The sequence below is a fragment of the Pipistrellus kuhlii genome, unplaced genomic scaffold (assembly GCF_014108245.1).
Source record: "Pipistrellus kuhlii isolate mPipKuh1 unplaced genomic scaffold, mPipKuh1.p scaffold_m20_p_1, whole genome shotgun sequence".
Classification (NCBI taxonomy): domain Eukaryota; kingdom Metazoa; phylum Chordata; class Mammalia; order Chiroptera; family Vespertilionidae; genus Pipistrellus; species Pipistrellus kuhlii.
Genome location: NW_023425404.1, coordinates 73,711,405 through 73,725,682, shown reverse-complemented (window position 1 = coordinate 73,725,682; position 14,278 = coordinate 73,711,405). Strand labels below are relative to the sequence as shown.

Genomic DNA, 14,278 nt, shown 5'->3' with positions numbered 1-14,278 from the left:
AAATGCATTGACCGAATTTTTTGCATCAAAATCACAAGAATTTTACAACAGAGGGATTAAAATGCTTCCTGAGCATTGGGCACAAGTAGTAGAAAACAACGGCAACTATATTGTTGATTAAATTTTGATGTATTGTTTAAATAAATTCTATTTAAAAAAGTATTAGAAAACGACATTAATTATTACTAGACCTAATATCTCTCTCCCTGCCTCTCTCTAAAAAAAAATAATAATAATCAATAAAATATATTTTAAAAAAACAACATGCTAAGATAACCAAAATTTGTATTAAAATGCATGTTCATACAGTAATCTCTATGAAGAACATGCAAGACTAATGGGTATTAGGTTCATTTTTTTAATAACTTACAGAAATTCAATTTTGGGGTACTGTGCTTTTTATAATTTTAGTCACAATATAATCTCTCTCTGGTTGCCAAAAACATCTTGGTAAGCACTACAAATATTTAAATTACATATTGAGAGTCTAGCAACTCTAAAGAAGTCTATTTGGATGGATTTCATAGGCCTAGTTTCATTGACAAAGAAAACCTGGAAATAAATTTGTTAAACCAAATATAATCAACTTTCTCATACTTAATAGGTGATTACTCAACTTATGAATGTTCTATTTCTTTTACTTCTCTTCCTGTTACCTCTTTAAACAAGTTCATTGCTCATTAGCACTACCAGAGAGTGATCAGAAAAACAAAAGGAATTTTAGTCGCTTTTTATTTTTTATTTTTCATTGATTTCAGAGAGAAAGGGAGGAGAGCCATAAAAACATCAATAAGAGAATCATTGATCAGCTGCCACCTGCACTTCTCCCACCCCTTATTGGGGAATGAGTCCACAACCCATATATGTGCCCAGAATAGGAATGGAACCGTGACCTGGTTCATAGGTTGACGCTCAACCACTGAGCCAGGCCAGCTGGGCTAAATCAATCACTTTTTAAAAACAATCTTTTAAAAAGTTTGGTAGTGGAGAATTAGTGCAATTGCTAGTTAACGAGAGCATTTGGCATGCATATAAGTACAACCAATTGACACAAAACTCTGGGGAGGGAGGGGATGTGTGGGAGGGAGGAAGGGGGGGGGGGGAAAGAAAATTTCATCCAAAAACTGTAGAATATTATCTTCTCCTGGGGTCTGGCTGATCAGGACTGATCGAAATGGGCCGGGCACATCCTGGAACCCTTCCATAGTCCCTCCCAGCTGGCCAACCTCCTGCATCCCTCCCTGATCTTTATTGTGCATCGGTGGGGTCCCTTGGCCTGGCCTGTGCCCTTTCACAATCCAGAACCCCTCGGGTGTTAGAGAGCCCATAGGCCAGGCCAAGGGCCCACTGGTGCATGAATTTGTACACTGGGCCTCTAGTGAAATAATATGCGGTATTATATAAGCCATTCTACAAAATCATTAGATATGTCTCTAGCTGAATTTTAAAATAAGTTAGGCAAAATGTTTCTAATGTTGGGTCGGCAGCTAAGTAATTGTGGATTTTTTAAAGAAAATCAAAGACAATTTTTTCATGGAACTAAATAACTTTATTCTGTAATGTATTGCGCATTTTGATCAATGACCTTTTGCCATCTTTCAGGCAGCATCATAATCCCACGTTCAAAAAACTTCTGGTTTTTATTAGCAAAAAACTGAATCAGGTACGATTTGACATCATCATCATTATTGAAATTTTTACCATTCAAGGAGTTTTGTAAAGATTGAAACAAAAAGTAATCAGATGGTGCAAGGTCAGGACTATATGGTGGATGTGGCAAAACATCCCAACCAAGCTCCATTAATTTTTGCCGAGTGACCAAAGATGTGTGTGGCCTTGCATTGTCATGATGGAATACAACACCTTTTCGATTTGTCAATTGGGGCCACTTTTCTTCAACTGCATTGTTTAATTTCGTTAGTAGTTCGATGTAGACATCAGAATTGATCGTTCGGTTGGGTGGTAAGAGTTCAAAGTAGACAATTCCTTTGTAATCCCACCAAACTGATAACAAAACCTTCTTTTGATGAATATCACCTTTTGATGTTGTTTGAGTTGGTTCACCTGGCCTGCTCCACGATCTTTTCCGCTTGATATTGTTGTAAACAACCCATTTTTCATCGCCAGTTATCAGTCGTTTTAAAAATGGATCATTTTCATTACGTTTCTTTAGCAAATCGCAGCTGCTAATGTGTTGCGTTAACTGTGATTCTTTCAGTTCGTGAGGAACCCATGTATTGAGTTTTTGAACATAGCCAAGTTGTTTTAAGTGATTTTCAATGCATGTATGTGATACATGAAGCTTCTCTGCAATCTCACGTGTTGTACTGTGACAGTCCGAATTGATTATTGCTTTGATTAGGGCGTCATCAACTTCAACTGGACGACCAGAGCGTTTTTCATCTTTGAGTGAAAAATCACCAGAACGAAATTTGGCAAACCAATTTTGACACTGCCGTTCTTTTAAGGCTTCGTCACCATAAACAGCACATAACTTTTTATGAGCTTGCGATGCGTTTTTCCCTTTGCGGAAATAAAAAAGCAAAATATGACGAAAATGTTCCTTTTGATTTTCCATTTTTCAACGAACGCCAAACGAAAACTACAAAACAGATCAAAACACTTTTTTTACTGATTAACAGCTGAATAGCCAACTATCAAATAACAAAATGTGTTTTACATTTGTACTACGTCTGCAAACCTAAAAATTCAACTGAAGCCATATATGTGTGGAACCCGCAATTACTTAGTTGCCGACCCAATAATTTGTAAATGACAGGAGCTATACAGAAATATTAATTAACACCCTTAATGAAAGTCCTGATGAAAACAATATTTGCAAATGGCTGGTAAGAAATACATATTTTCACAATAGCTGAAATGGATGTTTATTGTTATTAGAATAAATGTGCTAAGTATTCACTACTTAAAAAAAAAAGAGGAGAGTATTTGGGAAGTATGTGAATCTTTTTTATCTAAGTTCTTGTTTTCCATTAACGATAGACTGTTAAAAACTATCTGGTCTTCTATAGTGTCACTTGATGTCTTTGAATGTTTGTGTTTCATGTATTGTAAATTGTCAAATGAAATTTTTTAAATGTTTTTTTTAATTTACTTTTTAATCTTTTTATAGTATGTTAACAGTAGTTATATAAATACAAGGCTTTTCTAAAGCACTCTGAACTATTTTCTTGATTTTCCAGTTGAGACATTTAGGAAATGATGAAGTACACATTGTTTGGTCAGAGCATACTCGAGACTACAGAAGAGGAATTATTCCTACAGAATTTGGTGATGTCCTTATTGTAATATATCCAATGAAAAATCACATGTTCAGTATTCAGATAATGAAAAAACCAGAGGTAAGAACTTCTTATCTTACATTTTAATAATATGTTTTAAGTTCTGTATGGCTTTGTTTCTTGTCTTCTTTCAGAAGGATTACACTATACATCAAGTTGTGAAAATGGCGGGAAATAAGACAAATTCTGGTAGCTATGTGAATTGTCTTAATCTGGATCAGAAGGAGCTAAACAGAAAAAGTAGCAAGAAACTATGTTCAAAGGGAGAAAGCTTCATAGAACAGAGTGGAAGTTCTTTTATGCTAAGCTCACAAAAGGGCTTACCTTTTATTGAAAGAACTAGAGGCCTGATGCACAAAATTTGTGCAAGGGGCTCGGCCCTCGCAGCCGCAAGTTCATCTGGAAGGTTGTCCGGATGGTTGTTCTGTTCGATCTAATTAGCATATTAACTCTTTACTATATAGGATGATTACTATTTCCTAAAAGACACAGTAAGAAGTAATCATTTCCTTTATAACAAGTACATATGATTCCTGTATTTTCAGTTGATACATCTTATTAAGATTATGTATTTAGAACTCAAACTTATTAAGTCACTTAATAAGTTTGAGTTTTAAAAAGTGTTTTATAAAGCCAAATAAGTAGTTCTATAATAGTTGGATGTGTTATACTGTGGGATTGAAACATACCTGTGGAAGTATTTGCCTTCAAAATAATAAATGTTTGGTAGTATTTTCATGTTTCTTACTTTTTTTAATTGAATACTTTTGTTTATAGAAAACTTTTTGACAGTTGATCATGAATCCTAAGAATTCCTTTAATTAAGTTCCCTATATGTGAATTTAAGCTTATGGCCAAATTTTATTTTAGGGTTCATCTAAACTAGAGGTCAGCCAACTATGGCCCACTTTCTATTTTTGTATAACCCACAAGCTAAAAATGTTTTTTTTTACATTTTAATGGAATTTTTTAATTGAAAAATAATATGCAGCAGAGACAATATGTGGCCATAAGCTTAAAATATTTACTATATTATTCACAGCTCATATGCTTGCCAGCTGCCATTTGTACCAACCATAGTCAAATAGAATAACTTGAAATTGTCAGTCATGTGATAAAAATGAAAATTATCAAAACATAGATTTTTCTAATAAATGATGTAAATGAAATGTTTCAGGTTTTGTAATAAAGCTGGGTATCACAAAAAATATTTTTTTAAAAACTAACTTGCTACCTACAAGAATGTATATCTTGCCTGTGTTTACTCAATGAAGGAAGAGGAATTTATTTCCAGTGTTAAATTTTTTGGTACAATTGAGGCTACAAAAATTTGAAAGTTGGCAGGGAATATAAGTTTTTTAGTCTGTTGCATGAAGTACACAGTTCTTTTGAATGAAACCCTGTAGACTTTTTGCATTTTTTGATTATTGTTCTAGTGTGAATGACTCATCATTGAAAATAATTGAATTTGAATAGTATTTCTACTGAAGAAAGAACTAAAGGGAAAGCAGAAACATTTTTGCAATATATTGATTGTTCTTATATAAACATTCAATTTTAGTATAATATTATGCTCTAATTTTTCAATTAGGTTCCCTTCTTTGGCCCACTTTTTGATGGTGCTATTGTGAATGGAAAGGTCCTACCCATTATGGTTCGAGCCACAGCTATCAATGCAAGCCGTGCTCTGAAATCACTGATTCCACTGTATCAAAACTTGTATCCTTTTTAATATATGATTTCTATTCTAATATTTGTCTACTTTACAAGGTAAATGTTTTGCTGTTGTTAAGACCTTTGAATTTCTTTTTATTAATATATAGGTGATGGATGGAGTTCCTCCCTAATATTTGAATTTGAGCACTTATGATAGTTGAATGATACAATTTCTTTTATAAACTTTTAAATCGGTGCTTAATTACCTTTTGGTTAATTAATTAGAGCCCCATTATGTGCTAGGTACTCTACTACTCTACATGTGCAGAAATAACCAAAACAGTCATCAGAGAGTACTCAATCTAGTTAAAGAAATATACTATTTTCAGTATATGTGCTTACATGTGCTATAGTAGTTATACAGCATATTCTGGAAGTGTCATAACAAGTAGCTTCTTATATAGCTGAGAGGGGTTGTGGTATCAGGAAACATTTCTGAGGAATGTGAGGATTGAATCAATCTTGAAGGATGATTGAGTTTTTTGGGTGCGTGAGATTAAGAGAATTCCAGAAGCAGAGGGAACAACAGAGAGACATGGAAGTTTGCAAGGAAATTGAATGTTTAAGAATATGATTATTGGAGCCAGATTGCCTGACCTCAAATGCTATATAGCTAGTCTTGAACAAGTTATTTAATCTCTCTCAGCCTTAATTTTTCACAAATATAAAATGAGAACAATAATATGTAGCTCATGGTATTATGAGAACTCAGTGAAGCAATGTGTGTAAAGCTCTTAGAACAGTGCCTGGGACATGATTTACATACAGTTTTAAATTTTAAATTGTTTTTTGATATTCCTTTGTAAAATAGGTTTATGTTTTCTTTTACTTTTCCTATATGATTTAAGAGCATTTTATTTCTTTTTATATAATAAACTAGAGGCCCGGTGCACAAATTCGTGCATGGGTGGGGTCTGGCCGGCCCACCCTGATTGGGGGCTGATCAGGCTAAGCCAGCTGGGGGAAGAGGGTACATGCGGTTGGTGGGCCAACCGCCCCCGCTTCCTCCTCCCCGCCTCCCGCCCCCACAGCACTAGTCAAACTCCCAGTCAAGGGGACAATTTGCATAATACCCTTTTATTATATGGGATTATGGATTTAAGCTTTACAGGGAAGTTTTTCGGTGTGTTTTTCTTTTTTTTAATATTCTAGCCCTAGCCAGTTTGGCTCAGGGGATAGAGCATTGGCCTGTGGACCAAAGGGTCCAGGGTTCAATTCTGGTCAAGGGCACGTACTTCGTTTGCACGCTCCTACCCGGTCTGGGCTCTGTTTGGGACCCTGGTTGGGGCTTGTGCAGGAGGCCACTAATGATGTGTTTCTCTCACATCAGTGTTTCCCTCACATCAATATTTCTCTCTGTCTTTCCCTCTCTCTTCCACTCTCTAAAAATCACTAGAAAAATATCATGTGAGAATTAAAAAATATATATTCTTATGAAATGGATTTATTATAAGTCTGCCGCATGCATTTTCTTCTTTTGATGAAAATTGGCTTACATGATTGGATTTTTATGTAATTTCTCATGTATTCTGACACCATGAAATGGAATTATAGGTGGATCATGGCATGTTACATTGATAAATCTTAATGACATTTATATAGCATTTCTTATTTATAGCAGTTAGAGCTTCACTTTAAGTTGAAAACTCAGATTTGAAGTGGTCATTGTAGTGAAATATAAGGATTTGGTTTATTATTCCCGGCATAGTTCTACAAAAGTAATTAATCTTACAAGAAATATACAGATTATTACCCAATAACTAATTTTCTCCACATTGTCAGGTCCATTGAGGTTGTCTTCTTTCTGACCTTTGCTTCTTTATAGTCTGCCTGATTCTGATGTTCATCCTGAGGTTAGTGTCCTCTACTGTTATTTAAAACACAGTTGAGCCCTGATCAATGTGGCTCAGTTGGTTGAGCATCGTCCCATTTACTGAGAAGTCAATCCCCTTTCAGTGCACCTGCCTGGGTTGTGGGCTCAGTCACCAATAGGAGCTTGCAGGAGACAGCCAATCGATGTTTCTTTTCTACATCAATGTTTCTCTCCCTCTCCCTTCCTCTCTCTAAACTCAATAAAGACTTATTTTTAAAAAAGATAGTTGAAAGAATGCCTTAAATCTTTTGGGGAAGTAGTAAGAGAAAAATTAGATTATAATACAAACTCTGTTTGCTTCTTATATTATACAGCAGGAAATGGGTTTATTGGGCAAACACAAACTATTTCTGGCCCAAGGTACAAATAACATTTAATATGCACACTTTACAAAGTAGTTTTTAATGCAAAATTAAAAGTGTTGGGGATATGGCTTAATTTCTTTTTCTTGCACCTAATTTCATACTCTTGAGAGCTACTTCAGATTTGCATATTACACTAGAGGTATGGTAACTAGATTTGCAGTTAGAAAACAGGACTTTTAATTCAAGCTCTGCTTTATGACCTTGGCCAAGTCACAGAATCTCTAAATCTCACTTTTTTCATCTGTAAAAAACATGCTAATACCCATAGCAGAATTATTGTGAAGATTAAATGAGATAATGAATTTGGATGTACTTAGTAAATAAAATAAGGTACCGGTACATAGTTTTGTGCAGTGATTAATTCTGTTATGTGTAAAAATGACAGTCAATATAAAACAACTCTTCCCAACACCATGGAATTGCCTAATTGGGTTTTTGTGTTTGCTTGGTTGGTAGGTTAATTGATTGGGTTGGATTGGATTTTCAAGTCTGCTTCGTGAAGTTTGTAATTGTTAAATCTTGCTGAGACGTTAATGGATATCACATTGGAGAAAAATCTAAGATGAAGAGAGATAATTTCAAATGAAAATAGTAAACATGAACACTTTATTTACACAGCAAATATGAGCAATTTCTATCAGCAAAATCAATTCTTGAACACTCAGAGTAAAAACATTAAATAAGATAAAAATTTTCTTGACTTGGAAGCTTGAATTTAGAAGCTTTATGGAAATTATTTTCCTATGCTATTGAAGTATATAATAGAGATACTTTTAGCCTTTGCTAATCTGAAGAATATATAGTTATGTTTGACAAAGATTCACAAAGTTCTATATTAATTCTAAACATTGGGGGAAAGACTTCATACAGGTGAATTACTTGATTTTTAAGTGAAATTTTACATAATTACAGTGATGTTTTCAAGAAATTGAAATATGAGTATGTCTTTTAATTTAAAATAATAAATATATCAATTTGGAATATAATACCAAATTTTAAAATGTATTTTTTTTGACAAATCTGGATAAGGAAAAAAATTATGTGATCTAAAACAAATCAATAAACCTTAGAAATTGATATAGAAATGGCTTTAAAAATTGCCAGAATTACTACTTTAATCCTCATAAGAGAAGTGAAGAGGTAAAATAATATGTAATAAACTCAATTATATTTGATAATTTTTACACTGCTGTGTCACTTATTTTATGCCCAATAAAAGTACCCACTAAGATTCCACAGCATAAATTGTGCTATTTATGATCATTAAATACAGTTTAAATTTTATCCTTGGAGCATCTTCTGTAACTATGAATCTAATGTTGTTCACTAAATGAGGACAATATTGATTGTCAAATGCTGCCCAAATCGATCTTGCTAGCAGCTAGAATTACAGTAATCTGTCAGTATTGATGACTGTTTTTCAAGCTTTGAAATCTTTCCTTCACTTCACTTGTCAGTTCTTACATTACTTGTACTTGGAAAGCATTTTCTTGCTATCTCTGACTTTGTCAGCTATATACTTTTTTTGTTTCAAGCCCAGCTTCTTGGTTTGAGCATGTAGTTACAATTGAAGTATAACACTGGAGAGGAAGAGGAGGCAGATACTGGGTAACCATTGGACCCTGCAGGGCATTATTTTAGCTATCATTTATCAATTACCTATTGAAGAGGGAGATTTGGGTTTTTGGAGGGAGTTGTTTGGTTTGTTTTTTTTGTTTTTGTTTTTTGGCTTTTTTGCATTGGAAATAATTTTAAAGCATTAATTTCGTGATCTTAGCTATCATGGCTTTTTTTATTGATTGATTTTAGGAAGAGGAGGGGAGGGGGAGGGAGAGGGATATTAATTCCACTTATTTATGCATTCATTGGTTGCTTCTTTTATGTGCCCTGACCAGGGATAGAACCCCTAAGCTTGGCATATTGGGACAACACTAACCAACTGAGCTACCCTGCCAGGACTCTATTACTTAAATAAATATTTTAAAGCAATTATTTATTTTGACCCAGAGATTATACATAGAAATTTAATGTAAGATTATACATAGAAATGCTCAGAAGTTACAGCATACAATCATATTATATTAGAGTTCTTAGAAGAACAGAATCAATACGATGTGTATATACATATATAAAGACTGACTTTAAGAAATTGGCTTATACAGTTGTAGACTAGCAAATCTGAAATCTGCAGGAATTCCTGAGTAGAGGTGATGTTGAAGTCTGGGTCAGAAGGCATCCTTTCTTCATTTTCTTCCTTTCTTCATCTGTACTATCAATAGTAAGGCCTTCAGCTGATGGATGAAGCTCACCCACATTATGGGGAGTATTCTGATTTAGAGTACTGATTTAAAAGCAGATTGATTTCTTCTAATTTGTTTAGATTTGACTTTTTCCGAAATGCCAGAATTGGCTGATATTTGACCAAAATAAGTACCATTGCCTAGCCAAGTTGACATAAAATTAACCATCTTGCACGAGTGTTTGGCTCAGTTGGTTATAGCATTCTCCCATACACCAAAAGGTTGTGGGTTTGATTTCTCAGAGCACATACCTAGGTTGGGTGTTCAATCCAGGGTACGTGAATCAGGGCACATGCAGGAGGAAACAATTGGTATTTCTCACATTGATGTCTCTCACTCTCACTCCTCTCTTTCTCCCTGCCTCCCTCCCCCTTCCTCCCTTACAAAAATCAGTAAACATATTCTTGGATGAGGACTTTAAAAAAATTTAACCATCTCACATGTCCTCTTTTTTCATAAGTTTTCTTTTTTACTTTTTATTGCAAAATGTAATTTGAGAAAAGTACATTAATTCTAAATGTACTATATATGAATAATTAGTTTAACTGCCACCAGGTCAAGAACCAGAACTTTAGTGCTTTTTTTCTATCACATATGTTTATTGATCACTGTCATGGTAGTGGTAAAGATTTGCAAAGATGCAAAGACAAATTAGGTGGTAACTTTGTCTTTAATAAGCTTATAATTTAATGGAGAGAGAATAATATGTACATTATCATATCACAAAAAACATAGGCTGTGTCATAATAGGCTTATATATGAAAGGCTGTGAGAGTTACAGGGGAGAATGTATAGAAAATCTGGGCCTGAAGTTGTGAGATTTGAGAAGATGGAATGCTGCTTGTCTGTTATAATTTTTTGTAATTTACATTTTGGGACTTTATATGCATATACGTATGTAATATTCTGAAATATTCAGTATATGACATGTTCTAAAATTAAATGGCATCTTTAAAAAACACTTTCTTCCTAGGTTTATTATTCTTTCCTACCAAACCAATATTATTTGATTTCTTCTAATCTGTTTAAATTTGACTTTTTCTTAAATGCCACAATTGGTTTTCTGTTTAACTTTATCAGACAAATTACCAGAAGTCAATGATCATTCTTCAATTAGTCACAGTTTGTTATCCCTACATTTTACTTCTCAAATGTAAAGAACCTGTTGCAAAAGAATGAGAGCCAAAATGAAATGAAGTATAATTGATTGGCTCCACTAATGCAGTTTGCCCTTCATTGTGATAGAACATTATAAAACCTCTTAGGGAGGCTCATCAATATCGCTGCCATTTCATGTTAGAAGAAAGTGTGTTTATTAAAAAACTACATAATTTTATGTATCGTCTTTTGTAGGTCATTGACTTAGATTCTAAGTCTTAGAAGATAATATTGATAAGTATGCTTAACCCTTTGCACTCCGCTGTCCCCTCTCAGGGGACATCGGAATTCTAGCATATCACTCGGATGTCCCCTCTCAGGGGGGACATTGCAGTTAATTAGTGATTACGGGGAACTGAGTTAATTCAATGCACGTGTCCTCCGCAAAGTAGCGTCGAGTAGCTGGTAGCCAATGTCCAGAATGGTTCGGAGTGCAAAGGGTTAATTTATGTATCAATTATATTTTAAATTTTGGAAGCTATTGTTGGGAAATAAGCATTGGGTTAAAGAGTCTGGATCCACTTAGTAAGTGTGCCACTGTCTTTATGTCTGTTCTTTAAAAATCTGTTCGAAGTTTATGAAACTCAGGATTATTGTAAGGATTAAATGAAATTACCCACTTGAAGCACTAAGCAGCCTGTCTGTCATGTAGCAAGAGCTCAGAAAATGATAGCTACCTGGTTGTTAATGATGTTATCATTGTTATTATCCTCTACATCACATGTGTCAAACACAAGGCCCGCGGGCCAAATCCATCCCGCCAGGCCTTGCAATGTGGCCCGCACCGCGCTGTCATCACTGCACTCCGCTGTGTTTCCATCACAATGACAGTTTATGACTGTTCAGTAAACCATTCGGCCCGCGATTTTGGCTGGATTTTAGATTTTGGCCCCTTCTCTGATTGAGTTCTACACCCCTACTCTACATTGACACTGGAAATATTCTTTTAAAACACAAATCTAAGTAAAAGACTGTTTTATGACAGTGACAGGTGGGGAGAGGACAGTTTTGTGTCCTCCCCAGGAAGAAAGCAGCACATAGCTAAAGACCTGAAGGCTCACACTTCATGCTGAATTGACAGGGGAAGTGGGTACCCACAGGAGAATAATGGTGTGATGGGGGGCAGCTATGGGAGTCCAAGCATAGACTCCCATAGCTGAGGTCTTCAATTTTATTTCTGAACTTCAGCACTGTCTACATCTTTAGGAGCTCTCAATATCTTTTAAATATCATTTGTTCTACATACTTTCTAAATGAGAGTCTTAAACTTCATGGACAAATTGGTTTTTTGTTAAATATTCTGAGATCTATGGTTATGGTCATTCATACTTCAAGAGAAGAGAAGGCAATTTTTACAATAAAATGCCTCATCAATTAAGTCAGGGGTGGGGAACATCTGGCCCGCATAAGGCCTGAAAAACATTTGTTCTAGCCCTGCCAAGGCATTAGGGGTGAATTAATTAAATGTTTGACCAAATATAGCAGGCTAATTTTTAAGTTGATAATTTTGGCATTTGGCAGAAAAAAGGTTCCCTATTCCTAAACTAAGTGATCCAGGTTTTTGTGGTCTCTGAAATGCTTATAGCCCTTATGCCTTTTATATTAATCATTGTAATAGGACCTAAGAGCAGGCAGTCTCATTTACCTAACAATCTGTTTTGTAATGGGAGTGTTTAAGTTTCCAGTGTTAAAGACATGGGCATTGCTATTGGAGAATTTCTTGCTGAAAAGCTCTTGATTAAACATCCTCCTGACCTGGATTTTGCTGCCAAACTTTTATAGTCTGTGTATGTACACAGAGCATTATTTTAACAAGGGCCCTGGATATGTGCAACACTTCTGTTGTGACTCTAATATATTCATCAGTTTTAATTTGTTCAGCTATTCCTTTTGAGGAATGGCAATATACGTCTATTGATGAGGTTGCTGATATTTTAGAGGCTTCCTTACAATCATTGTGTAAGTGACAGGTGGGGAGAGGACAGTTTTATGACATACCTTCAAAGATATGAGTTCAGGTCTAACCAATCTGCCTGTGTCTTTTCAAAAGGATGCAAAAGTAACTAATATAAATTTATCTGGTGTGTAATATATTTTTAATAATAATGAAGGGAATTTATTCTTTGGAAATGAAACCAGTATGTCTGAAAATACCATTATTTCTTAATATTCTCTAGTGATGATCTCTTTGAAAGTTTAATATGGATTAGTAATAATTATTTTTCTTATATTTAAACTATGGAAACTCACAAAAAGGACTTTAGTGCATGATTAACTGCTATTTCTATTATCACTAGTGGCCTGGTGCACAAAATTCGTGCACAGATGGGGGCCCGTTCCCTCAGCCAGCCTGCACTCTCTCCAATCAGGGTCCCCTTTGGAAATGTCCAACTTGCCAGTTTAGGCCCAATCTCTGCGGGATCGGGCCTAAACTGACAGTCGGACATCCCACAAACAATCTGGGATCACTGGCTCCTAACTGCTTATCTGCCTGCTTGCCTGATTGTCCCTAACTGCCTCTGCCTTATCGCCCCTAATTGCCTTTCCTTGCTAGCCTGATTTCACCCTCATCTGCTCTCCTCTACTGGCCTAATCTTGCCCCAACTGCCTCTGCCTGCCTGATCATCCTCAACTGTCCTCCCCTGCCAGCCTGGTTGCCCCCAACTGCCCTACCCTGCCAGCCTGATCTCACCCCCAACGACCTTCCCCTGCCAGCCTGATCTTGCCCCCAATTGCCCTCCCCTACCAGCCAATTTGGTCTGTTTCTATGCCATATTGTCTTAGGCCTATCTCTGGGCCTTATCAGAGAGGCAGGGCTGATCAGCAGCCCCTGCAGAGGCCCGGAGAGAAACAGAGACTTGACTGCTGGGGACTGCTGGCAAAGCCCGGAGAGAAAGAGAGAGGCAAGTAGTGATCAACAGCTGCCATGGAGGCTGCAGATCAGACTCTGCCTGTCTCTTTTCAGGTCTCTCTCTAGGCCTGATCCACAGCCCCCTCAGCAGTCAGTGCTGGGTTGCCATGGCAACTGACTGAAGGACTGACTTCCCATCAGTCAAGCCTTTGGTTGTTTTGGATTTTATGGACCCTGGGTTTTTAAATATTAGGATTGTATTCTAAAAATACTTAAATTTTTATTCTCTACCAAGAATTCAGTGCACTTATGACAAATTTATTTTTTAAAGATTGTATTTCTTCAACTAAAAAATGGTCACTAAGCAATTTTCAATCTTTCTTTTATTCACCAATATTTATTGACTACTGTATGGGAGGCACTGAGAGAGAAAAGCTAGGGATACAAACAAGTAGCTTACAGTCTGATTTAGGAGAGAGGAAGACCCCTGTGAATGAATGAATGGATGGATTAATGAATCAATGAAGTGCACTCTGAAGGATCCAACAATAGTGATAGTGCAAAGTAGGATGTAAAGGTGATTGTGTATTAAAATGTGAGAGGATAGTGGGGAGGAGAAATTAGGAATGCTTTACTGAGAAAGCATGTTCTGCTAATTACCTCAAACATATATAGGATTTTGCCATTCCGACAGGACCAGAGAAGAGCCTTTC

The 14,278-nt window shown here is 35.8% G+C and overlaps 1 protein-coding gene across 13 annotated transcripts in view; it reads left to right on the top strand.

The window, feature by feature from the left end:
• Positions 1–14,278, top strand: part of RALGAPA1 (Ral GTPase activating protein catalytic subunit alpha 1) — a 224,591-nt gene that overhangs the window by 177,669 nt on the left and 32,644 nt on the right. For 12 of the 13 annotated variants that reach the window (XM_045585379.1, XM_036451922.2, XM_036452055.2 and 9 more), the window contains 2 exons: positions 3,204–3,362; positions 4,894–5,021. In XM_045585379.1, coding sequence (XP_045441335.1) covers positions 3,204–3,362; positions 4,894–5,021 — 287 coding nt within the window. Of the gene's footprint in view, positions 1–3,203; positions 3,363–4,893; positions 5,022–14,278 lie in introns of those variants that run through there. The other variant, XM_036451974.2, reaches the window with a different exon arrangement.